Below are 26,136 nucleotides of genomic sequence, written 5' to 3' on the forward strand. Positions count from 1 at the left end.
TGCTTTAGCAAAATAGAACAGCTAAATATCTACAAGCTCACAAAGCTTTGAGATGCACCGCGTTGTGACTGTGACCTTCTGGATCAGCTATTTTCGCTATTTTGAAAAAGAAAAAAGTTTTTCTCCAGTATGACAGCTTGGACGGATAATCAAATTGAGAACTTGAAAGGCAGACAGTGGATGAAAGCAAGTTTTACCAATATCCCCCAGCCCAACACAAACCAATCCCCCAGGCCCCGAAAGCCCATTTGGGATGAAAACGACGATGCAGGTCACTTTGACTTTTACTTACAGCATTCGACATGCTGACAAGAATACAGTCTGAGTTGGATTTGAAGTAGTCACTTTGTCTCTCTTGCTGCTACTAATACACCCACTGCTGCTTTTGTGTGTGTGTTTCTGTGCGTGCGTGTGTGCATAGTCTGCGTAGTGCGTACATATTCACAGTGTGTGTATGCGTGAGCAGATGTGTCTCTGAGAACTGAATCTCTCATTTCTCATTTTCGATCAAGGATCTGTGTGTGTGTGTGTGTGTGTGTGTGTGTGTGTGTGTGTGTGTGTGTGTGTGTGTGTGTGTGTGTGTGTGTGTGTGTGTGTGTGTGTGTGTGTGTGTGTGTGCGTGCGTGCGTGCGTGCGTGCGTGCGTGCGTGCGTGCGTGCGTGCGTGCGTGCGTGTGTACAGGTAAGTGCGCGTCCGTCCGGCCGTGCTTGCGTACATGCGTGTGTGTGTTTGTGTGTAATGTAATAGTGTAGCTGTTTGCTTTTTTCTCTGCTTGTGTTGTTGTTTATCACTGTTACTATGCTGCTGCAATATGCTCAAAGAGCTGAACAAAGGTATTTCACGGCTGGACCATGCAGCGTTGATTCATATTTTGTTGGGTGGAGGTGTCACGCACCAGTTACGCCGAAGTATAAATCAATCCTTGGCAAAAGGGGTGGAGCGCATTGCTCAACGTTAGTCTACACCTGCAAAGCTATGCTGTCATATTAGCTATATTCAGAGTGACCAAGGATGTCTGTCTGTTGTCCACATTTAAACACTTCTCTGTGTTGGCTGAGTCACAGTGTCTCAACAGGAAAAACAAACAAAAAATAAGCAAAAACAAATGACAGGCTAGTTTCTGAAATGTCATGTTCCCTAATTCACTTTGCACTCTGACGTGCAAGGGCTCCTCTGAGCTGAGCTGTCCATACATTTTAATTAAATGGTGTCATATTGATTTGTTTTCTCCTCCTCTGACAGGTGATGAGCCGGATTATATCATGTCTGAAGTACAGGGAACACTGGAGTTTTCTGTGGAGTTGCACAAGTTTCACAATGTGGATCTGTTTCAAAGGGGGTAAGCATGCTTTTTTTTACCTATCAAGTCAAATCAATTCCCTTTTTGAGCATTGCTAACACGCACGCACGCACGCACGCACGCACGCACGCACGCACGCACGCACGCACGCACACACACACACACACACATACACACACACATACACACACACATCTGGCTTTGTGTGTATGTCCGTCCGTATGTCCCGTAAAGCAAACTATGACACCACAACAATTACATTGTACATTAGTATTTATTCTCAAAAATATAAGATTTTTTAGGGCTGACGGCTGTCAGGGTTTTGTCTCAATGCGCCCGCGCGCGCGCGTGTGTGTAAGTACGTATGTACGTACTGTATGTATCTATGTACTGTTTCCGATTGGCACATTTTTTGATGTTTAGCAGTGGTTCTCAACCTTTTCAGGCCACGACCCCCAAAATAATCATATTTTAATGGGGGACCCCCCACCCTGACGAGCACTAAGAGTTGAGGCATTACATTTTGTATAACACGGTTCTATTGTGAAAATAGCAGATCTACATGCTCACAACGTCTCCCGTTTGTTGTGAGCGTGATCGGCTATTTTCACAATTCATTTCTCTAATATTTGACAATTTGGCCAATGTTTAATTTTTCATTTTAGAGGTATTATTAATTCCTTAAACCACTTAAACCTTATGTTGCTTTGTTTACTGTTGAGAGAGAAAACACTGTTGAAATTAGACCCACCCCATCCTCCGTCTTGCATTGATTTCATTGGCTGGTACGCCAAGATACCATATCAAGTTAAGCGTCAACACCAGACCAAGAGAACCAGTCCGCTCAGAGAGTGGGCGGGTCTATGGGCTGGAGCCAGGCAACCGTGGCCATCCCTCCAATCTTGCTCTACTCCAAACGGGGGTCTGCATGGAGAAACATTGGAAACAGTGGATTTAATGGAGCGAGCAGCGTGGCAAAACTCTGATTGAGTGGGGAGAGCATGAGGACCAGTGTCTGTATGCATTCTTCCAACTGGGTGGGGAGATAAATTAGATGTAACAATTTATATCTACAGTATCAGCAAAAAAATGCAAGCTTGAGTAATACATGAAAGACATATTGCCCGAGGTATCATCACTGCACACAATAAATCAACGTGACACTTACTGTAGTCAGGGGTGTCCCAAGGTGGGAGGGGCCTGGAATTATTTTATACTTTGTCTTTTTGAAAAATAGCAGATATAGATATCATTTTGGGGGTCCTTCACATGAATAAGTTTGAGCACCACTGACATAGAAATTAGAAACATAGAAGGATTTGAAATATTCAAAGACTTTTCAAAAATAGCAGATCTACAAGCTCGCTGTGAGCTTGTATATCTGCTATTTTTCAATAGTTAAAGTACCCAGGGCCCAGAATTTGGTGTGACACCCTGACTGTAGTCATTTCATTCTGTAGTAATTTCACATGGACACTATTGATGTGTGCGACTGACTGTATTGGCAGGAGTGTGCGCCCCGGCCAAAACTGTCAGCTCCATTCAATTTAGAGAAACTGTTGATTTAAACTAATCAATTTAATCAACGTTTTGAATATAAAAAGTAAATCTTTTTTTTTTTCTTTTTTCAATGAAGTATTAAATAGGGCTTAACTGGTTCAAACTAATACATTTTGTTTATTATTAAAAAATCGATTTGAATTTGTTTGCGTCGATTCGGATTTATGTCCCCAGAAAAGGTGACTGTCAATTAATCAAAAAAAGTAGGCACTGTGCAGCTCTAATTCAATTCACTTTTCACTTCATCACTCCCCGGGCTTTCTTTCTTAGAAAAGCACGCCTGGGATGTGAGGTCAGTGCGTGCACGAAGCAGAACCACCTCCGGCCGTAAACGAACACAGCATGAGCAGTCTGCACAACCGCATGCAGATGCCTGGAGACATGAAAGTGAAACTCATGAAGGGTGCAGACGAAATGTCGTACTTTTAGTTGAAGTCTGTGCACACAAAAACATATTTTTGTCTGCTAGTTACATTAACATTGTTGTTGGGAAGCACTTTTATTCCAAAGTAGATGTAGGCCTCGACCTTCAGCAAAGAAGCTGACATGCACTCGAGCAAAACAAGCCTGCATGCAGTGCAGCTTCACCACGCACTGAACGCTGCATGATTTTGCAAGTCTGGTCACAAACTGCACACACAGGCTATGCTCAGCCCAAATCACCTTTTTGTCCTATTATTTATCGAGGGTGAACAGTAGGGGTGTAACGATACATTTTAACAGTGATACGATACGCATCACGATACATGGTTGACGATACGATACATGGACGATCTTGGTTCATTCATGGCTATACGATACGATTCGATTCAATGATTTAAAATCGATATAGTAACTATTTAGCAAAGAAATTAAATCTGTGTAAAACATGTAAAAAATCTATTATTATGGAAGTAAACGCTGTGAGATTATCTAGCAAATACATGGACATTATATTTCAACACATATGGACAAACCCACCTTGACATGAACACCGAGATTACACACATTTATCGATAGACCAAGAGTAGTTATATCGATAGACCAAGAGTAGTTAAAATTGCTAAATACAATATAATCAATTATTTGCATTGCAAAACGATTCGATACTGATTACCGCATTTTAAAATGATACGATACGATACGATGCAAAGCCAAAACGCTACGATATTTTTCTTTAAGAGATCATCGCAAATTAAAATCGATTTTTCGATTCAGTTACTATATTGTTACACCCCTAGTGAACAGCTAAAATGAACATATTGAAACACATTTTTGTGAATTATTGAAATTATTGAAATTTCTTTATTGGGAATAACCCCTTGGGATGAACCATCTCATTTTCAAGGAGCTCCAGAATACATAAAAATACATATATAGGTACATATCAAACAGAACAAAGATATATTATTTGCGACAGAAGGTCGCATATACTCTGAAAAACCGTGTCGCTTGAGTGTCCTTCCTTCCTTCCGTAACCTCTGTGATGTCAGTGTGATGTCAGCGAGTTGTGACATCACTTCCTGTACGGGGCGGCTACACGAAATGTGGATAACACTATATATGGAGATAGTCCAGTCCATCATGTCATATGGGACTACCGTCAGTAGCCAAAAGAGAAGGATACACAAGACTAAGAAAGACAAAAAAAGGAGGAGGAGGATAAAGATACCAAAAGGAGAGAGAAGGGTGGATGAGGTACAATGTGTCTCAGAAAAGAAAAGGAGGTGGCAACGGTGGCGGCTAGATAAAGTTATTAGGCCTGGATCCGACTTTAAGTCGACGCACAGGATTCCAGAAGTGTAGCGCTTATTCGCTCTTGTATCAAACTGGTACTCGAAACGTTCTTAGAATTTAATATATATTTTCTAAAGTAAATATGGGGGCGGCTGTGAAAAAAAGAGAAGAATAAATAAAAAAGAAAAAAAGGAGGAGGAGGATAAAGATACCAAAAGGAGAGAGAAGAAAGGGTGGATGAGGTACAAGTAAGCAATTTACCCCGAGTGAGAGGACATTATGCTCTGATAATGTCCTGTGTTAGGGGGTGATCGGACGAGGCGAAGCCGAGTCCGATAACCCCCTAACACAGGACATTATCAGAGCATAATGTCCGACCCCGAGTGGTAAATAGCTTTTCTACCACTTTTTCCCATATACATGAAAGAAAACACATAGTTGTAACTTGCAAGGATCTTAAGTTACAATCATTATTGCCTATAAAACTTCCGCCATAACAACAAATAGTGCCACAAACAACATCTTCTACTCACCACCAGATGGCGCCAACTCCATGCTGAGACAGATGTCTAGCTTACGCGACCGAGTATTTCCCGGTGAATCTGTGCGCAAAGGTGGGGGCCGATGGGCAAGGAGGGTTGCGAGCTTATGAGAAACAACTAAAATAAGACCTTAAAACCTGGCGAAAACAGTTGCGTGCATTAGCGCAAATGGAAAACATTCAATTAACTTCTGAAAAGCCTACACGGCCTTTAAACAGCGTGCATACGGTGCATTAGATGAGGATAAATGAAATCATTAAATGGAAATCATTAAATTAACTTCTGAAAAGGCTTCTTCTAAGCCTACACTATATAGCCTACTAAAAACGAGTGAATCTTGCCACACGTGAATAATTGTGGTTCAGTGGTTGTAAACAATAACACAGACAATATAAAATCCTTAGTCTAGTTGTGGGAAGAAAAGGATATCATCATCATCATGGCCCCAAATAACTTTTAAATATCTTGCAATTGGAGACGAGTCTCTTACTAAATCGGCAAGAGTGCCTCTCATTTTCAATACATAAAGGCTAAGCTATAGAACCTCTCCATCATCAGCAATAGTCAGTGGTGGTGCGTGTCCCCCAGACCCCCACACTCCCAAGCCCCCACCTTTGCGCACAGATTCACCGGGAAATACTCGGTCGCCTAGCTTACAGCTAAGCTAACGTCAGTTAAAAGCACCGTTCCGGCCGTAAATAGAGGCTGTTCGCTTCCAGAAAGGCATAGGTTCAGAGAAAAGGGGCTTTAAAGTTGGCGGATTGCATTGGATCCAAATAAATCGGCGACGATAGTACGCACGTTAGTAAACAAAGGACCGCTGCGACCGTCATTTGTTGGTGGGGGGAAAGGTGTTCCGACCATAGGGTTCCGACTCCCTCCTGAAGTCCCCGGATGCGTTCATCGCGTATTGATCTCGGAAATGTGCCTCATTTGCATGTACATCCGGGCATTTCACACATTCCGGCTATTGTGGCCTCATTTACTACTGTTTTAAGCCAATCACAATCCAGTATTTGAACACGTGACTAGAAAAAGTGGTAGAATGTGCGGTATCCTCCTTGTCAAGCTCGACGTTGGTCATTTGGACCTATACATGGAGAAATGGAGCAAACCTGTTTGGCCTAAACATGGAGATGTGGTACAGAATGACTCATATATGGGCATAAGAAGTATGTCATGTGACATCACTTCCTGTACAGACAGTCAGACAGACAGCCATTGACTCCGGCCTAACAATGGCTACTGTCTATGACGGTAGTCCCATATGACATGATGGACTGGACTATCTCCATATATAGTGTTCTCCACATCTCCATGTTTAGGCCCTATCGCTCACACCCTAGGTGGGGTTGGCGATAGGGCCTTTCTGTGTGGAGTTTGCATGTTCTCCCCGTGTCTCCTAGGGTTGATACCCTCACAAAAACATGAACAAACTCCCCCCAGAATGATAACAACTAGAATCGTCAGAGAAACGCTGTGGTTGGCCAGATAGTCAAGAATTGGCGCGACCTCGCCCTTTAGGGCGAGGTCGCATGTCACCCTGAGGTCGCATTCCACCCTCAGGTGTCTAACTAGTACTGTTAGTGAAAGCATGAACAAGTCAGCAAAGTTTTTAATAATTGAAAAGATGATATTGACCGGATATGAGCAGGTAGATTGTTCCAGTGGGAAGGACTGGAACAATTTTAAACTTAAAGGATTTTTTGCCAACTGAGGTGGAAACTTTAGTTTCCACTATTCGCATTTACCCTGAAGAACCTTGTCGCTTGAGTGACCTTCCTTCCTTCCTTCCGTAACCTTCCTTCTGTGTGTGATGTCAGCGAGTTGTGACATCACTTCCTGTACGGGGCGGCTACACGAAAGACTAAAAAGGAAAATGTAACAAGGAGGTGGCAACGGGGCCTCCTCTAACATGGAGATGTGGATAATAACACTATATATCGAGATAGTCCAGTCCATCATGTCATATTGGACTACTGTCATAGACAGTAGCCATTGTTAGGCCATTGTTAGGTCTTCCTGTACGGGGCGGCTACACAAGACTAAGAAAGACAAAAAAAAGAGAAGGATACACAAGACTAATAAAATAGAAAAAAAGGAGGAGGAGGATAAAGATACCAAAAGGAGAGAGAAGAAAGGGTGGATGAGGTACATTAGCCCCGTTTACATGCACGCATCTAATCGTATTAAAAACAAGATTTTAGATAAACCCGATCTAATTCTGCATGTATACACCTAAATAAACCCGATCAAAACCAACACGATTTAAATTCTGATCGGATGCAGAGGGGTGGTCTAGACTTTTTTACGACCCGATCAAAAGGAAAATCCTTCCATGTAAACACCTAACCCGATTAGAATGTGACATGTTCTTTCAGCGCAGGCTTCCTGGCCATTTATTGTGGCACTTTTTGTGATGTTTCACCACATCTATTTAGTTTATAAACGCATTTTTTAATCAATCTATAAATGTGCAGACTATCTGTGTAGCCTGCCTACGTTAGTGTGCGTGTTTGCGTGCGCTCACGCAAGTCCCAACTAAGACTCCTGTCTCAATTGAGAAGAACCGTAGGCTAGAGATCTTCACAGGTCCAAAAAATGGTCCCGAAAACTAAATGGACCGTCAAATTTTGACCGATTCCGACCTGTTATGAAACAATAATCAAATTACAAAACCAAACCTGAGTGGCCCCGTTACGGTCTCGTCCGATTCCGTCCCGTTCCGACGTTCATTCTTTTTTTACAGACCGAAACCCGTGACATGTTGTCCCGAAATCCTTTTATTTCCAAGGTTCCGAGAGACCCGACCATTTAATCATTATTAAAATCCTCTTTGATCACTGCAGCCGTGCAGCTGTGCTGTTAACTGATTGACAGGCAGAAGAAGGCTGCCAAGGAATCTATAATATTAAGATCGAAACAAAAGTCAGGGATAAAGGAATACTTATAGGCTACTTTCTAACTACAGAGGTAAGTCATTTTCGGTTTGTTTGACATTTTTAACTTGTACGCGGTCGCGGGTGCCTTCTCATCAAAAAATAGCCGATCTACAAGCTCACAACGCGTCTCAAATCCTGGCAGCAGGCTATACGCATCACGTTAAACTGATCCTAGACCAGCATTATCATCTCACTTACACAGCCATTCATTCATCTCGCGGCCTCACGGCTAACAGACCTGATCCTAGGTCAGCCTAAACACAGCACACACGAAACAGAACTCCAGTAGTTCGGTGAGAGAAAGAGAAAGATATTCTAGCGCGACTGGACGCTACGTCCTCGTTCATCTATCCTCCTGTGCGTCTTTGCCCAGGTCAGATTGATCTGGCCATTAACTAATTGTCTTCTTGCGATCATAAATAGCCTAAGAAACCACCAGCAAAACATCCTATATTCTTCATCAGATAAATAATATTTAAAGGGGCCTGGGGTAAGTGGATATAGCTAAGGGAGTCAATTTTAAAAGTATTAGCCTACAGACTTTTTGTTTATTATCGTGAATGCACTTGTCCATGAAGCTATGTTCTATGGGCCGTCGCCCGTCGGGAGCAAATATGGATTGTGACGTGATGATGATGATTATAATGATAATATAGGCCTAATACATACAGAACAACGCACATCCCCAATAATCTAATTAAAAGAGCATTGCAGCTTATTTTTTCACTTTGGTGGGGCTGTGTATTTGCTTAGGCTCCATTATTATTACTATTATTATTAATGGATACAGGGAAATGCGATCTATTTAATCATTTGCGTCACAACACGATTTAAAAGTGGGCACATGTAAACACCAGATCGGATTGATCTCACCCCATGTATACACTTGATCCAATACCTTCAATCGGGTTTATTTAGATCAGATTGGAATGAGGCTGTCATGTATACACAGCTAATGTGTGGTATCCTCCTCCGATCTGATACGGGCGGCTGGACTTAGATCACCTATGAAAGAATGTCCATGAAAGAATGTCCATCCACCTGGAGAAAAGAAAATGTAACAAGGAGGTGGAACGTTCTTAGAATTTAATATATATTTTCTAAAGTAAACATGGGGGCGGCTGTGTTAAGAACGCTTCGTTGTCAAGCTCAACGTTGGGCATTTGGACCTATACATAGAGAAATGGAGCATGTGGAGAACACTATATGGAGATAGTCCAGTCCATCATGTCATATGGGACTACCGTCATAGACAGTAGCCATTGTTAGGCCGGAGTCAATGGCTGTCTGTCTGACTGTCTGTACAGGAAGTGATGTCACATGACATACTTTTTATGCCCATATATGAGTCATTCTGTACCACATCTCCATGTTTAGGCAAACTCCACACAGAAAGGCCCTATCGCCAACCCCACCTAGGATGTGAGCGATAGGGCCTTTCTATGTGGAGTTTGCATGTTCTCCCCGTGTCTCTTAGGGTTGTTACCCTCACAAAAACATGAACAAACTAGAATCGTCAGAGAAACGCTGTGGTTGGCCAGATGGTCAATAATTGGCGCGACATGTCACCCTGAGGTCGCATGTCACCCTCAGGTGTCTTACTAGTTATAATGAATACATTTAAAAATGAATTGTAGCCACTGCCAGTGCTGCTGTCATCTCACTGTGGGAGATGTCAAGTTAAGGTTTTCATACATGGTACAGTGATGAGTCATATATGGACAGCCAAGTGCGAATCTGCATAGACTGTTGAATATTGTATTGAGTGGTAGAAGTGCAGTCTGATATACTACGTCAGCGTAATCCATGAGGTAAAATGAGTTGAGTGTGAAACATTTTCTGTTGCGGCGCCGGTAGAACACCACTACTAAAATTCGAATTAGATTCGAACCACATTCCTAAGGGGTGTGAAACTCTGATTTCTGAAGATGTTTCTCAGTCTGGATCTGATGGGGTCAAATGAGGAGTGTGGAAGAGAGGTGAAGAAGAGAGTGCAGGCAGGGTGGAACAGATAGATGGAGGGAAGTGTCAGGAGTGATTTGCGAGAGAAGGGTTCCAGCCAGAGGTAGAGGGAAGATGGATAAGACGGTGGTGAAAACAGCCACGACTTGGAAAGACAGGAGGCGGAGAGGTTGCAGAAGCGAGGATCCATATGATTCATCGCATCTATAGCAGTGGTTCTCCAACTTTTCATATTGGGTGGAAACCTAGTAGACCGTTCGTTTTGTATTCATCATTTTAAAAATGAACTAAACTAGTGAAAATAGCAGATCTACAAGCACACACCGCCTCGCGGTGCGAGGCGGTGTGTGCTTGTAGATCGGCTGTTTTCACTACTTTTGTGCGATGGCCTTGTATGATGAAGCAGGGCTTTACTTGGTGAAAAAACGAACAAATTTGAAACTTGGAGATACGAGTTTTCTGCTCGACAGAGATGATATCAAAGACCCCTATAACTCTTGAGACGGTATAGAAAACTAGAAATGCAACCGAATGGACCTGTAAAGGGCCATTTGCTTGCATTTGGTCCCTGGTCCCCACTCTGATCTATATACAATTGGCGGTGTTCAGGGGAGGGAGGCCAGGCGACTCCTTTTAGTGGGGGTGTTGGACGGAAGCGCGTCATCCTCCTGGTGGGGGCTCCTCACTGGCAGGTGATGCCAGTAGGATGCAGCTGCAATGACAACACAGACATATGTGGGGAGAAATGAATTGGCTCAATTTGTTTGACCTGACGAAGAGCCCAGACTCCACAAACGCTATTCCACTCACAAACACACACTCACACACACACACTCAAGCACACACACACACACGCGCGCGCGTGCGCGCGACTGCGTAGCTGACTTGTCCTGACAATTCCCGTTTAATCAGGAATGTGTCGACTAGGATTTCGATATATAATGTGATGAAAATAATGTATCAACAACTGCTGGATTGCCCTGTACTATAGCGATTGGAAGTGCGTTATTATATTTTATGACGTGGAATAGGGTCGTGTTCCTGCCCCTGCGCCGAGTCTGTGGGGAGATTATAAAGTGGCATCTGGGTGGCCTGCCTGTGGCCCGCTGAAATGCCAGCTTTACTCAAACGATTTTCCCTCTCCAAATGGGACGGCGGCCTAAAGCCCTATCCTGCTAATCCCTGCGGCTGAGTGCTCTAATATATTTGTTTTCTACCGGCTGCCATGTTGAACCAGCCAGAACAGGGGAGATACAATTATGGTGCAAAAATCAAATGCTTAAAAGTGCGCTGGACCAGAGCTCAGCGATCGTATTCTGTTCAACAATCTTCTCCCTTCTGGCTCCCAAACTGTGGAACGAACTCCCCATTGGAGTTATAGAACCGCAGACTCACTCCCAGTCTTACGCCATAATCTCAAGACTCACCTGTTCAGACCCCACCTTAGAATAGTGGTTCTCAACCTGTGGGTCGGGAACCCCCGGGGGGTCCCCAATTGTTTTTTGGGGGGTCCCCAGATGATTAACTTTAATGTGCAACATTGTTTTCTCACTCAACAGTAAACAAGCCAACATAACGTTTAAGTGAGAGGGTATCTGCACATTTCTAAAGTGACAATTGGGACTGTTTAATACCTCTAAAATAACAAATTAAACATTGGCCAAATTGTCAAATATTAGAGGCAGAAATTGTGAAAATAGCCGATCTACATGCTCACAACGCCTCGCAACGGTGTGTGGTTAATTGTTTCAAAGGACCCTAGTCAGGTAGCTTACTTCCTCAGAAGATTGAAATCGAAAGGTTAAAATCACACTCTTAGAAGGGGGGGGATATGCAGTTGTACAAATTGTAAAGAGCCACCAGAAGACATTTAAACTCTGATTAAGACTGCATTTGATTTGTAAAGTTGGGCGATAAGACCACTGCAGGCTTCTCAGTTTCCTGTAATGGAAATGGAGACAGAGAGAAAGCACCCAGATTGCTTCTGATACTCACTACATTTGGACGGCAGCTGCATTTCCTCAATTTAATTAGTTGGGAGCCGAGTGTCAAAAACTCCAGCAAACCAAAGCACCCATTAGTCACTGTGTTCCCATGCATGTACCGGTACGTACAGTACGATGACTGAAATGTGATGCCAAAAATAGCCTGTCTACATGCTCACAACGTACTGCACTGTGATGCATTATGAGCTTGTAGATTGATCATTTTCACTATTTTGGAATTAATTCATTATAATAATGCTTAAACCTTGACTTCTTCTTTCGGTTAAGTGCTGTCACGGTGGGCACAGCAGATCGTCTGTTTCCATCTAACCAGGGGTGAGATGCCATGCCACGCACGCGCGCCTCATATGCACACACTAATTAACAATAAAAACAGCGTGCGCGCATGATGTCATGAATTTAGAGGACCCACACTTCTAAAATCAATATCACACCACTGCATCTAACCTCACATAGCCAGGCCTATACTCATCTGCGAGGAGAAAAGCCTGGGCGCGATATGAGGCAGAGAGTGCATAGAAAGGTGGGGCTTCCGAAAAAGGGCCTTTCTGTGAGGAGTTTGCATGTTCTCCTCGTGTCGACTCCTTGGGTAGATACCCTCACAAAAACATGCAGTAATCCTGGTCTCTATACTGCCTCCCCCTGGCCAGCCGGGGCGCCTGATGGAGGGGAATGGAACTGGTTGGAATAACGTGTTCCTTCCACACGCTACGTCCAACCGGGGAAGCTCCCCCCTGTCAGGTGATAAGAAACGGCCTGCTCACTCATGCATTGAAGGAAGCATGAGCTCAGTTCGGGGCCGTCCCCAGGTTGGCAGAGGGAGAGCAGAGCCCAGGATTACAGCTTAGGCAATTTGCACCGGGTGAAAAATGGGTTACAAAATCGTGGGATAAATTTAGAGGTAAAAAAAAAAGGAAAAAAAAAGAAAGGTGGGTCTTCCGCCGTGAGAATTTTCCCAGATGTTGTTGTTTTCTTTCACTGTGCGGTGTTCCTGCAAACGTATTCCCCGCTAGAGAAAAAACTGTTCTACTTCTCCCACCCCTTCGGTTGCGCTCGCAATAAACAATATACAAACAAAAACATGGATTATGACAAAGTTACACCTACTAAGAGCGAATTAAGAGTTACAATGTATTAAGAAGTTATATATCAGCCGCTCAAAGGCACTCTTTGTCTAAACCCAAACTTTCTTCTTTAGAGGTGGCTATTAAGAGAAATGGTCAAGGAAAAGGTTTAATTTCATTCTGGTATGACTTTCTTGTTTCGGGTTCGGGTGAGTCTTCTGGGAAAAAATTAAATGCTTGGTGTGAGGACATAGGTGAGGACATCCCTGAGGAAGATTGGAGAGAGGCTTGTACTGAGGCACAGGCACAAACAGTTAATACAAATCTAAAGTTACTCCAGTATAAATGGTTGATGCGCATTTATATTACCCCTGTCAAGCTACATAAATTCAATGATAACATACCAGATATGTGCACTAAATGTGATGAGGCAAGGGGTACATTGTTCCATTGCATTTGGGAATGTATAAAAATAAAACAGTTCTGGAGTGATGTGATTAGCATGATAGAAAATATATTGTCTAAAAAACTGCCTCTTGAACTAATGTCCTATGTCCATGGAAAAATTAACTTACATTGTTCGAAAAAAAGCAGATATGTTTGAGAACATTTGGAGTCCTTTTATTTTTTTCTTACAAAATGATACAAATGTTGGTAATCTACTGCAACAGGAGGGGGAGGGGGAGAGGGAATAGAATCATGGTTAGTGACTCAGTGTCACAATTTTATAAGTGTTGATCGCGGATACACACCAGTGTCTTGTTTTGTCTGTTTTCTTGTTTTTTTTGTATTTGTTTGTTTGTCTTTTGCTTCATAATTGTATTGTAACTGTGTGGGAGGGGGGTGGAGGGAGGGGGGGGGGGGGTGATGTGTCAGAGTAATGTATATGTTTTGTTCTTTAAATATCAAAAATTTACCAATAAAAATATTGTTAAAAAAAAAGAGTTACAATGTATTTAGGTTTGTTTCCCTGGGGGATGTAAAACAGACCTGCACCGCATGACAAATCGATTCGCAGCACTTCCGCCACTTCCGTTTATGCAACACACAGCTAATATCGCGCCCAAGGTGGTTTCCATCTGGTTCTGTTCGCTGTGTCTGTGACTAGTATCCATGCGTAGATATTAGTCTGGAACTTCAGTGTGGAATATTCTTTTCTAAGGGGTGGTTACAAACAGATTCAAGTGTCACAGCAAAAAAAAAAAAATCACTTTGAATAGTGGGCTCTGATTGGTCACCCACAACTCTGGGGTGAGCAAAATGTAATTAAACCCGAGGAGTGCCAGACTAATCAGCCCAGAGCATTTTTTGAGCGGTGGTCACACCGTCTCCTTAGCGTGACGTGTGTGTAGCTATGCGTGTGTCTATGAGTCTATAGCCCATTTTCCACTGGCCCAACTCCACACCACTCCACACCACACCGCCCACTTGTGCCAGGTTTTCCACTACAAGGACCTGGGTAGAGTGGTGTGAAGGTGGTACTAAACAGGGTACTAAAAAGTATCCACCCTAGAGTGGGTCTGAGCTAGGCCAAACAGGGCCAAACACTTCATAATGACTGATCACTCACTGACTTTTCATTTAGACCACCAGGATATAGTTGTAATACATGATAATAGATTCTATTGTGTTATAACCACTATTATAATCTATTATAGTGTATTTTAATTATCATAGTAATACATTAATACTTTATAATGTATTATAATCACACTTATAATACATTACAGCGCATTATAAATAGGATAGTTGTAATACAAATTTATATTGTATTATAATCACAGTTAAAAGGGTCAATTTGTTTCTTACCGATAGGGGTACTTTTTTGTAATGGAAAATGTAGATATTTTTACGTGGTGCGGTGTGGTGTGGTGTAATGTGGTGTGGTGTGGTGCTAAAACTGCAGTGGAAAAGGGGCTTATGTGTGTCTATAGCCTGGCCTGCAATACTGCTGTTCACACTGGTGTGATTTTTTCTATAGCTGTGGCAGATTCATCTGGCTGCATGTCCTCTCCCACTGCATACATAAACCTCCTCATACTAGCTCTTACCTGGCAGTTTCCATATTCAGCATTCTTCTCCCAATGTACCTATAATCCCTCCGCTGCACATGTCCAAACCATTTCAATCCCGCCTCTCTTGTTTCATCCAGCAAGATCAACAATGAGTTAACTCAACGAGTTTGGTGCTTGGTGACAAATTTATCAAAAGATAAATATCAAAAGCAGAGGCACCCACCCCCCCTCCACCCATCCCTGAACCTTGCATTTATGATGACAAGCATATTGGTCTTTTCTGCTGCTGCCCTAGCAAATGTCGTGTTTGTTTTGACAGATTGCAATGAAATATCAAGCCTGTGTCTGATAGTAACAGGGGTTTTTGTTCATTGCACACACAGCAACCAATCATCGCCAAAACACTATCTATATCTATTTATAACCACCAAATCACTATCTATTTCAATTTATAACCACCAAAAAACTTCCGTGATTCAATTTGTTTGACCTTCAAAGTATTTTCTCTGCTGTTTTCCGTCCGGAGGTGGAAAGTATCTTAGTAAGTCATTTTTTGGGTAACTTTTGGGGTACCAGGCTGGACTACTGCAATGCACTTCTCATGGGGATCCTTAGCAAGAAAGAGCCTTCAAATGTTCCAGTACATCCAGAACAGCACTGCCAGGAATATGAGCACATCTCACCTATCCTCCTCTCACTGCACTGGCTCCCCATCTCCTCCCAGACTGAATACAAAATCACCCTATTAACCTATCAATACGTCCATAACCTCGCATCACCAGGCTTTCTGCTGGGAGAAAGCCTGGTCTTCGTTTACTAAACAGGTCGTTTGATCCGGTCGGGAGCGGATGGGCTCCTACGTCATTCTGTAGTCAAAATGGACTACACTTTGGCAGGAAACACCAAACCGGAAACAGTTTCAACCCAGATAGCGCATGCGCAAGTAGTAAGCGCATGCGCAAGTAGTGATTAAAACTGTTTCCGGTCTGGTGTTTCCTGCCAAAGTGTAGTCCATTTTGACTACAGAATGGCGTAGGAGCCCATCCGCTCCCGACCGGATCAAAAGCCCGAAATTGGAATCCAGCCCAGGCTAATACATCCATGGTAAGGCTCCCTTCTATACTTTAACCCTGCAAGACCCACTGTAGCTTTTTGGCTACATTTATATTTGATAGTTTAAATATTTTTTTTCACCATTGGATCCTATGGAACCATGGAACTCTACTCAAACCACAAACCTCCTCTCGCAACTTCCGCTCTGGAAACACCAACCTTCTACACCTCCCCATTTAGGTTGTTTAGATATTTTGTGCTTCTACTTCACTACATCTGAGAGGCAAATATTGTTCATTGTACTCCACTACCATAATTTGACCGCTTTAGTTACAAGTTACTTTGCAGATATAGAGGTTTGGGCCGCTATGTGGCAATACATCAACCAAGGAAGTGCTATTTTCTACTTCAGCTATACCAGGGGTCTTCAACATTTTCAGGCCAAGGACCCCTTAGTTGAGAGAGAGATGAAGCAGGGACCCCCACAACGTTTTTTGGGTCGATGTTAATTAGTGTTTTCAGATAATTAACCACTTGAACAGTCAATACTTAAACTTTACCTTTCACTCTGTACTTATAGTCTGCTCTTTTTCCCCTCTTCACCAAACCTCTGTTGAAAATAGCCGATCTACAAGCCCACAATGCCTTGCGCTGCGAGGCGTTGTGAGCTTGTAGATCTGCTATTTTTGGCTAAAGTTCTCAGAATATGGACTCTAGGGTTCAAGTGGTTAATATAAAAAATAGTTTATATCACACAAAGATTAGGAGGACCCCTGTAGTAACTCTGAGGACCGCCTAGGGGTCCCGGACCCCCTGTTGAAGACCCTAAAGCTATACATTGTATTGCTACTTTTATTCATCCACCACTGGCTGTCATTCACCCGCTTTATCCTCTCAGACTGCCATCGTGTCCCCAGAGACTACACAGTCGTTCACACGGTTCCCAATTCACCCAGGCTGTAAAAAAATAACCTCAATTTGAAAGACATGTTTGCTCCACTTCCCATGCCCGCTGTGTGCCATGTCATTTAAATGGCAACACACCGGGCAAAACAATGATTAAAGACCATCGCAACAACGTGGCTCCTCGTTTATCTTTTTTATTATGATGATAAATTTGCGTTTTTTTAGCATTCTATGATAGATTTCCAGATGCCCTCTCTTCAGTTATGCACGCACACACACACACGCACACACACACACACACACACACACACACACACACACACACACACACATACTGTACACACACACGCGCGCACGCACACGCACACACATGGCAGACGGCACGCAATTGTCCTTTGACTTGAGGTGCGTTATTATGTCCGATTCATAATTCATTACATTCATTTTTCCACCTCGTTCATTATTTAGCCACATTTTGTACAATGTTGTTTAACATGACTGCTGTACTAACTCCAAGTCTTCACCATGAGGAGAACATCTTGCTGCTTCTGTTACTGGGGAAGGCAGGGCTCAGATGTTCTGCTTAAAGGGGCAGCAAGTGATATTTTCTAGTGTGGCTCTATAATCTGATAGCAGTCATTGCTGTATAGAGCAGTGGTTCCCAAACCTTTTAGCTCAAGACCCAAAAGAGAAATTAGATTTGTTAGCCTGGGACACAAACAAGTGAAAATAGCTTGTAGATCTGCTTCTAGATCTGCTTGTAGATTGGCTATTTGACTTTTTATTTGTTTTTAATTGATGAAAAAAAGGTGTTTTTATTTTTTATATATTTTTAAATGTACGTAAGAAACAGAAAAAAGGAGATATTTATTCACTGGGAAAACACAAACACTGGTATAGAGAGTGTTTGTTCAGCAACGGGGGTTGTTGCAGCGGTGTGGATTGACCAGTTGCAGACCGGTGCCATTTGGGGATAATGGTTGCAAGGAGTTGCAAGGAGTTGCAAGTAGTTGCATTGGTGTGGACTTGCCTTTAAAATTGATATGTATTTGTTCCACAGACCCCCATCGAAAGCTTTTGTGCCAGGGACCCCCGGAAGAGAAGATTACATATATTCGAAAGTTTCCAAACATTTTCAATATTTTTCAAAAATCTTCAAAAATAGCAGATAGACAGTGACACGCTGTGTGTCTGCTATTTTTGAATAGTCAACATACTGTACATATATACAAGTGGATAAAGTGGTTAAAATTAGGGATGCGGTATCGGTACTCGTGGTATCGGTACTCGCCCCGATACCGGCCTATTTTGCGGTAGCGGTACTCGTCCGATACTGCTCACAAAGCGCCCGAGTACCCTGTGTGTTCCGCCACTTCGCCTTTCTCTCTCTCTCTTAAAGTATCAAAAGTAAAAATACAAAATGTTTGAGCATAGCAGATCTAGAAGATCATGCACAGTACAGGAATTTCCATGGGCTAAACCTGAAAAAAAAAAGTGAAATGTGTGGCAGTTGTGCCATGTTCTGGGAAAGCAATGCAATTTAATGTGTTATATACAGCCAGAAAGTGAGGAACATCTGATAAAAAAATCGTAATTTAAAGACATTTTGTATTATTATTTGTACTCGTATCGGTACTCGGTATCGGCGAGTACTCAAAATGAAGTACTCGTACTTGTACTCGGTCAGCAAAAAAAAGTGGTATCGGGACATCCCTAGTTAAAATGATTGTGATGCTTTGTTAACTACTTTTGCAGGGGACCCCCCTCAAGGACCCCTGGGGGACCCGCCCGGGCCCCACTTTGAGAACCACTGATTTAGATAACTTTCCACCGGAACCGTGACTGTGTACTGACGGCACTCTACCCCTCCTTCAGGTTCTACCAGATTCGAGCAGCCCTGAAGTTGTCACCTCGCGTGCCACACAGATTGATAGTGTCGACGCAAGGAAATACAGGTAACAACAACTCATGTGTCTCCGTACTCCTGTTGCAGTGTATACATTCATAAATCATTCGATTTTTGGGGCAACGTGATTCTCTCACAGAATGAGGATAAGCACCTAATTTCAGAAAATATTTGAATACTTTCTAAAATGTTCAAATAGAGCAAATCGCCAATCTGCAAACTCACGTTGTGTCAAGAAGTGATGCGCTTTGAGCTTGTAGATCACATTTTTTAATATAAAATACTGCTTGTGTGGTTAATTGTTTTATATGAACTTCTTTGTGAAACTTATTTGTGAAAATAAGTTGACTCTTTAACTCTTTCTAAACTGTGGCTATGTTTTAGAAGACACCATTTGGGACGAGCTGGGTCTTACATTTACGGTAGAGCATAATATCGTTGTCGGTGGAAACCTTGTATTACCTGTATATGTCCAAAACCGTTCGCTTTGTATTTATCATTTTAAACATTTGCGAGGCATTGTGTGCTTGTAGATCTGCTATTTTCACTAGTTTTGTGCGACAGTCTTGTATGACGAAGCAGGGCTTTACTTTACAGAAACTTGGTTTCTGCCTGACAGTGACGATAAACATGTACCGTGGTGTTGAAATGACCGTGGGAAAGAGGAAAAAAAGTAGGAGTTTGTAGTGTATGAAACAGGGAACAGTTTCATGGCTACATTCTTTGTCAGAATGACACACAATCTGTTGGGAATGGTTTTGTTTGAAGTGTTCAAAAACTGTAATCTTTCAGAATGTCTTGTCTTTTATAGCACATGGCCAACGTCTTTTTTTGTTGTTTTTTCCCCTGTAAAAAAAAAGAAACATCTCACGGCATCATGTGAACGCTCACATCACGTATTCAATGGTGGAAAAGTACTACATTTTTTTACTTACTGTAAGTAAAAAAATAAGTATCAATACTGTAATACTGCAATGTAGAAATACTCAAAATGTACTTGAGTAAAAGTACAAAATTATTGGCATCAAATATACTTAAAGGGATATTCCACTTTCAACAGGGAAACAGGGGAAGGGCTTCTCTCCCCACACACACCCATTGTAACTTCAAACTCCATTTTAACCATGATAGATTCATTAAAAACACACATTATTTTTTCTAGTGACTCATATTACCCTCCTAATACGTGAGCAGGCCGTGTTTTATCCATAACTTTTTTCATTTATTTTTAATAATTATTTGGGAAAATGAAGAAAAAAAAAAATAATAATAATTATTAAAAATAAATGAAAAATGTTATTGAAAAAACACGGCCTGCTCACGTATGAGGAGGTTAACTCATCTGGTGCCGATCCCGAACTAGTTCGGCTTTATTTCAATCCAATACAATCTTTTTTTTATTAATTCACTTACCCCGAGCTGCTTGTAGAGTCGTGGGTGGTCCTGGCTCGCTAGCCGCTAGCCAGTTAGCCATTCTACTCTGTCCGACGATATATTCCATTAAAAAAGGTTTAAAATACATTTTTGAGCTCCCCAATGTTCACCCGATGTTCGGCGCCGCTTCCGATGAGTACACGAGTGTGCCGATCCCGAAGTAGTTCGGCTTTATTTAATTAAATGAATAAAATGATAAGAGGCCTTCTGAAGCCTGGCTTGATTTTTGTAGCTACTAGCCGAAAGCTAACAACGTCCCGGCCGGCCGTAATTTGCGAACGCAATCGCCAATCTCCGCCTAATCCAATGAAAGACCGCATCTTTAAAGGCTTATATCTCTTTTTTGTGTTTTAGGAAAGCGGCGCGAGGTTTATTTACGGCGAAATCGCCCAAAAATGATCTTTTAGATGACAAAATGGGAATAGCCATTCTGTTAGCATCTTCATCCGGGACATTTCCATGCCGTGCATCAACGTGAGCACGTCAGGTCCTGGAAGCTGAAGTCCTGGAAGCTAAAGCGCTCGCCTATGAGAGATGCGCTGGCATTCTTTGGCCCCTAGAGGGCGCTGGCGCTCAAAGAGTTAATATGAGTCACCAGAAAAAAATAATGGGTGTTTTTAATGAATCTATCATGGTTAAAATGAAGTTTGAAGTTACAATGGGTGTGTGTGGGGAGAGGCCCTGAGCCTGTAGGGTCTGATAACATTTACATAAAACATCTAAATATTGAATCAAGCAAATTAAAAACTGTTCAGGGTGTTCATAAAAGCCTGATTAGACGATAAAATTACCAAACGTTTTTTGAAAGTGGAATATCCCTTTAAAGTACCAAAATTAAAAGTACTCATTGTGCAGAATGTCTCTTTGCATAAGGTATCATTATGTATAAAATGAATAATGTTGCGATGCAACGCATTTTGAACTTCTAGATCAGCTATTTTCAAATAGCCACAGTATACAGTATAGGGCTGTAATAATAGTCAAAATCTAGTAACTAGTAACTATTAACTAAAGCGTTCAAATAATTGTAGTGGAGTAGAAGTATAACGATTGAAAATTGGACATTTTCCAGTAAAGAAAAAAATACCTCAATAGCACAGCACAGCACTTTAGTAAACATACTTAGTTACTTTCCACCACTGCTCCCTCTAGACTGCCCTCTAGACAGTGGTGGAAAAGGTACTCAAATTTTTTACTTGAGTAAAGGTATCAATACTGCAAAATATACTCTGTTAAAAGTAAGAGTCTGGAATTCAAAATGTACTTGTGTAAAAGTATGAAAGTGTTGGCACCAAAATGTACTTAAAAGTACGAAAAGTAAATATAAAATATTTTAGAAAATAGACGATCTGCAAGCTCACAACGTGTCGCATCGCAACAATCGTCTATCTATTTTCAAATAGGCCTGGTGGTTTATGTATGTTTTACAATATTATAATTTATATCTGCAAAGTAGCTAGTAGCTAAAGTTTTCAAGTAAATGTAGTGGAGTAAAAGTACAATATTTTTTATTGGAAATTGGGTTAGGTAAAGTACAAATACCTCAAAACTGTACTTAAGTACAGTATTTGTGTACTTAGTTACTTTCCACCACTCCTGCTCTGTGTAGACTGTATTTGTCACACAACTGCGTGCGTCATCATGTTATTATTTAGCAGTTTGACATCTGCTGCCGACGCCTTTAACAGAGCTCCTGTTGGAGAGATAACTATGGGTTTCATAACATACAGGAATCCATGCATGTCAGGAACACTGAACAATCCATCCAAACAACCTGTTTATCTCTATCTCTCTCTCTGTCTTGTCTTCTCTCTCTGTCTTCTCTCTCTCTCTCTCTCTCTCTCTCTCTCTCTCTCTCTCTCTCTCTCTCTCTCTCTCTTTCTCTCTCTCTCTCTCTTTGGGGTGTGTGTTTGCCTTTGTGTGGTCTACTGTACATTACTGTACATCATCATACAGTACATCAGGGGTTCTCAAAGTGGAGTCCGGGGAAGAGTATTTGCAGTGGTCGTAAAGTAACTATGTACATTTACTCAAGTACTGTACTTAAGTGCAATTTTGAGGTACTTTTACTTTTCCAAATTTCAATACTTTTACTTCTACTCCACTACATCTTTGAAGAAAAGATTCTACTTTTACTCCACTACTATTTATTTGAAAAAGTTAGTTACTATTTCATTTACCGATATACATTGTAATATTATTAAACATCCACCACATTAGCCCTATTTTATACCTTAGCTATTTGAAAAATCTGTTCCATTCCCATTGAAATGCATTGGCACAATCCACTTATCAACTGGCAATCATACTTTGGTGTGACCGTGCCCTAAGGCTGCACCCACACTAAGTACCTATGAGAGTGGAATCCGCGTTCCACCAATACATTTCAATGGGATTTCATGTCAGGAGAGGATATCTGCGCGCTGCACAGACCTTGCGTTTATGCTGGAGCAAATAAATTCTCCACTGGTTTCCCCCTCCTGTCCAATCGGGTGAGTGGCAGAATGGGGAGGATTCTGGAAGTGACTGACAGGCGCGGCACTGGCTTTGGTACAGAATGCGCTCTCTGCCTTTTTAGTCGGCCACGTACAAAAAGAGTTTATCTGCTGGCAACCATACTTTGGTGTGTATGCACCCTAACAGAGTATTTCTATATTGCAGTATTGATACTTTTACTTAAGTGAAATATGTGAGTACTTTTTCCACCACTGTGTATTTGAAGTGGTCATACACTGTACTAGCAACAGAATAGATTAAAGAGTGTTTGAATTGATCACACTAGCGATAGAATAGCTGTGTAAATAAAACCCTAATGTTTTCAGATATTTCATAACATCTACATGGTTGGCTATAGAAGAGCAGGAACATAGTTCTATATCAGGGGTTACTACAGGGGGTCCTCCAAATCTTTGTGTGACAGAAACATTTTTCTCCTTTTTTTATACGCATGCATGCACTTGAACCCTGTATTTTCTAGAGCTTGAACATCTTCTATTTTTAGTTTAGAAAAAAAAAAGTTTAGGGATCTTATATCTCATATCCCATCTCAGAATATTTAGTTCCAGGGACTCCCCAGTAGCAACATTTTTGTTACAAATGTTCGCTTAAAAAATACATACGTTTATTCAAAGATTTGCACACATTTTCACGACTTTTCAAAAATAGCAGATCTACAAGCTCACAGTGTGGCACTCGGTGCCGTGCCATGAGCTTGCATATCAGCTATTTTTCAATAGCAAAAGTATAAAATAATTGAGGCCCTCCATCTTGGGCCCTAGTATCTTGGGCCCCTTGTGACGCCCCTGGTCAGCGGCTCAGTACGTTGGATGGGTATGGGAAGGTTCCTAAGCTGATCCCCTGTGTTAAGTGTCGAAGTGTCCTTGAGCAAGACACTGAACCCCTAACTGCTCCTGATGAGTTGGTGCCTTGCATGGTTTATTCCACTGTCTTTGTGTGAAGGGGTGACTGTTAAAGCACATTGTAAAGCGCTTTGGTTAACTTAAATGGATACTATATAAATGCACCATTTACCTCGTATTTACCGTATAAAGGAGAACTATTAAATAAATGATACAAAACAGAGCTATTTTCAGAGGTGCAGCGGAGCTGTCGTCTCATTAGTCAGAGAGGTTAAAAGTAGATTTAAACCGCAGTTTGAGGAAAGGACACTTCGATTTCGATCACCATTTACATGGCTGCATTTTTACAAGCTTTAATTCCTAAATCGAATGTTAGTTACTGAATGGCCTTTATTGCAGAGCGCTTATCCATTCACATATAACTTTGTGTCTCCTGAACTCACTCATGCATATTATACACCAAATCTCTTCGCTGAAAATAGCTGATCATTTTGAGCTTGTAGATCTATTTTTGCCAAATGTTATACCCAGAATAGGGGTGCTATTGCGTTCAGCTTAATTAATAAATAAAATGTTTGTTACTGAATGCCTTTATTGCACACTGTGGTGCAAAGTAACCAAGTACTGTAACTGTAGTAGTGCAGATTTTTGCTTTACTATGGTATTTCCATTTTTCTATGGTACTACTGAAAGTATATTTCTATGGCTATGCCAATACCTTTGACACTTATACTCAAGTCAAATTTAGAATTCAGGACGTTTACTAGTAACAGTATTTCCACTTTGCGATATTGCCACTTTCAGTTATAGCAGGGGTCTCAACCCAGGGGTCCGGGACCCCTAGGGGGTCCTCAGAGTTAGGGGGTCCCCCAAATCTTTGTGTGATAAGAATTTTATCTTTTCTACACTTGAACCCTAGTATCCCTAAGAATAGCCGATCTACAAGCTCACAACGCCTCGCGCTGCTAGGCATTGTGAGCTTGTAGATCTGCTATTCTTGGCAAAGAGGTTTGGTGTAGATTGAAAAGAAAAGCAGGATAAGTATTGACGGTTCAAGTCGTTTAATGTCGAAAAATACACATTAAACCAACAACCTACTGATGATAGTGCTGTCAAACAATATAAGCTGTCTCAGTAATCTATGAAAATGTTTAATCTGCAACACAATTTTATACAATACGTAGTGGGGGTCTCTGCTTTATCTCTCTCTCAGCTAAGGGGTCCTTGGCCCGAAAACGTTGAAGACCCCCGGGTCATAGTAAAACATCCCAGTCCTTCTTCCAGCACACACTGCAGAGCATGTATCCATTCCCACATGCTTTGGTGCTGCCTTGTATTGTCAGGTTGTGAGCTCAGCCATGCGTTAAGAATGTTCTCCTCGGGCCACACGGGGGGCTGTATCACTGGTCATACTGATTTGCAGTAATAAAGTCTATTTTTAGCTCTGTCGTGATTGGGCTGCCACATGTGACTGTGTGTGAGTGCGTACGTGCGTGCGTGGCATGCCTATGCACAGCCTTTGTGTGCAGGCAAGAACACAGATTGACTCAGAGATTTGATATTGATTTCTCTCATTTTCTATCAAGGTTCAGTTTCTTCCAGCGATTCAGTGAAAGAGGATCTATCTAGGTAACATATAGCACAAACTTAACATGTTACTGACGTAACATGTTGTTGACGTAGGCCTAATAGAATGACTAAATTGCTAAATAGGTTTAACAGTAATTTACCTTTGTAGGCAAGGCAAGATAGAGGTTCATTTGTATAGCTCATTTCAACAAGGCAATGCTTTACATAAAACATTGAGCATTAGGACACAGAATCGAAAAGGACATTTAAATCAAACTATAAATGCACAACATTTCTGCATGCGTGGAAGTGTCTGCGTGCCAGTAGTTCACGTATCTCGAGAACAGACTGACCGAGGCGAGGGGGGTCGCAGGGGACCTGTGGGAATGTGGTGACCGGCATCAAGTCGGTCTGATATTTTATTGTCCAGAACACCCGACCGATATTGATGTACCGATCTTCCTGATATAACGGAGGTGATCCGAACCTTCCCACCCGGTTTCGAACCCGGGTCTCCCGCATGAAAGTCCAATATCTTAACCATCACTCCAAAGGGATATCCCTATGGAACGAGAGCAGATACTAGACTTTTGAGGCTTCAGGCTAGGGCTGCGACTCTCTCCACCACACTCACCCCCCTTTGACCTTATCCTACGGGGAAGCCTGGATCCGGGTCACGGCACCAATGTAACGGAGGTGATCCGAACCTCCCCACCCGGTTTCGAACTTGCGTCTCCCGCGTGAAAGTCCAATATCTTAACCATCACTCCAAAGGGACATCCCTATATGGAACGAGAGCAGA

At 42.0% G+C, this 26,136-nt stretch overlaps 1 protein-coding gene across 1 annotated transcript in view; it reads left to right on the forward strand.

Annotated features, from left to right (window-relative positions):
* Nucleotides 1–1,262: 1,262 nt before the first annotated feature.
* fam135b (family with sequence similarity 135 member B) overlaps nt 1,263–26,136 on the forward strand; it is a gene marked incomplete at both ends in the record, with an annotated part of 92,696 nt that continues 67,822 nt past the window's right edge. Inside the window, 2 exons of the mRNA XM_080735392.1 lie at nt 1,263–1,339; nt 18,942–19,021. Coding sequence (XP_080591518.1) covers nt 1,263–1,339; nt 18,942–19,021 — 157 coding nt within the window. The remainder of the gene's footprint in view (nt 1,340–18,941; nt 19,022–26,136) is intronic.

This window comes from Nannobrachium achirus (assembly GCF_963921795.1).
Source record: "Nannobrachium achirus genome assembly, chromosome: 10".
In the NCBI taxonomy this organism is placed as follows: domain Eukaryota; kingdom Metazoa; phylum Chordata; class Actinopteri; order Myctophiformes; family Myctophidae; genus Nannobrachium; species Nannobrachium achirus.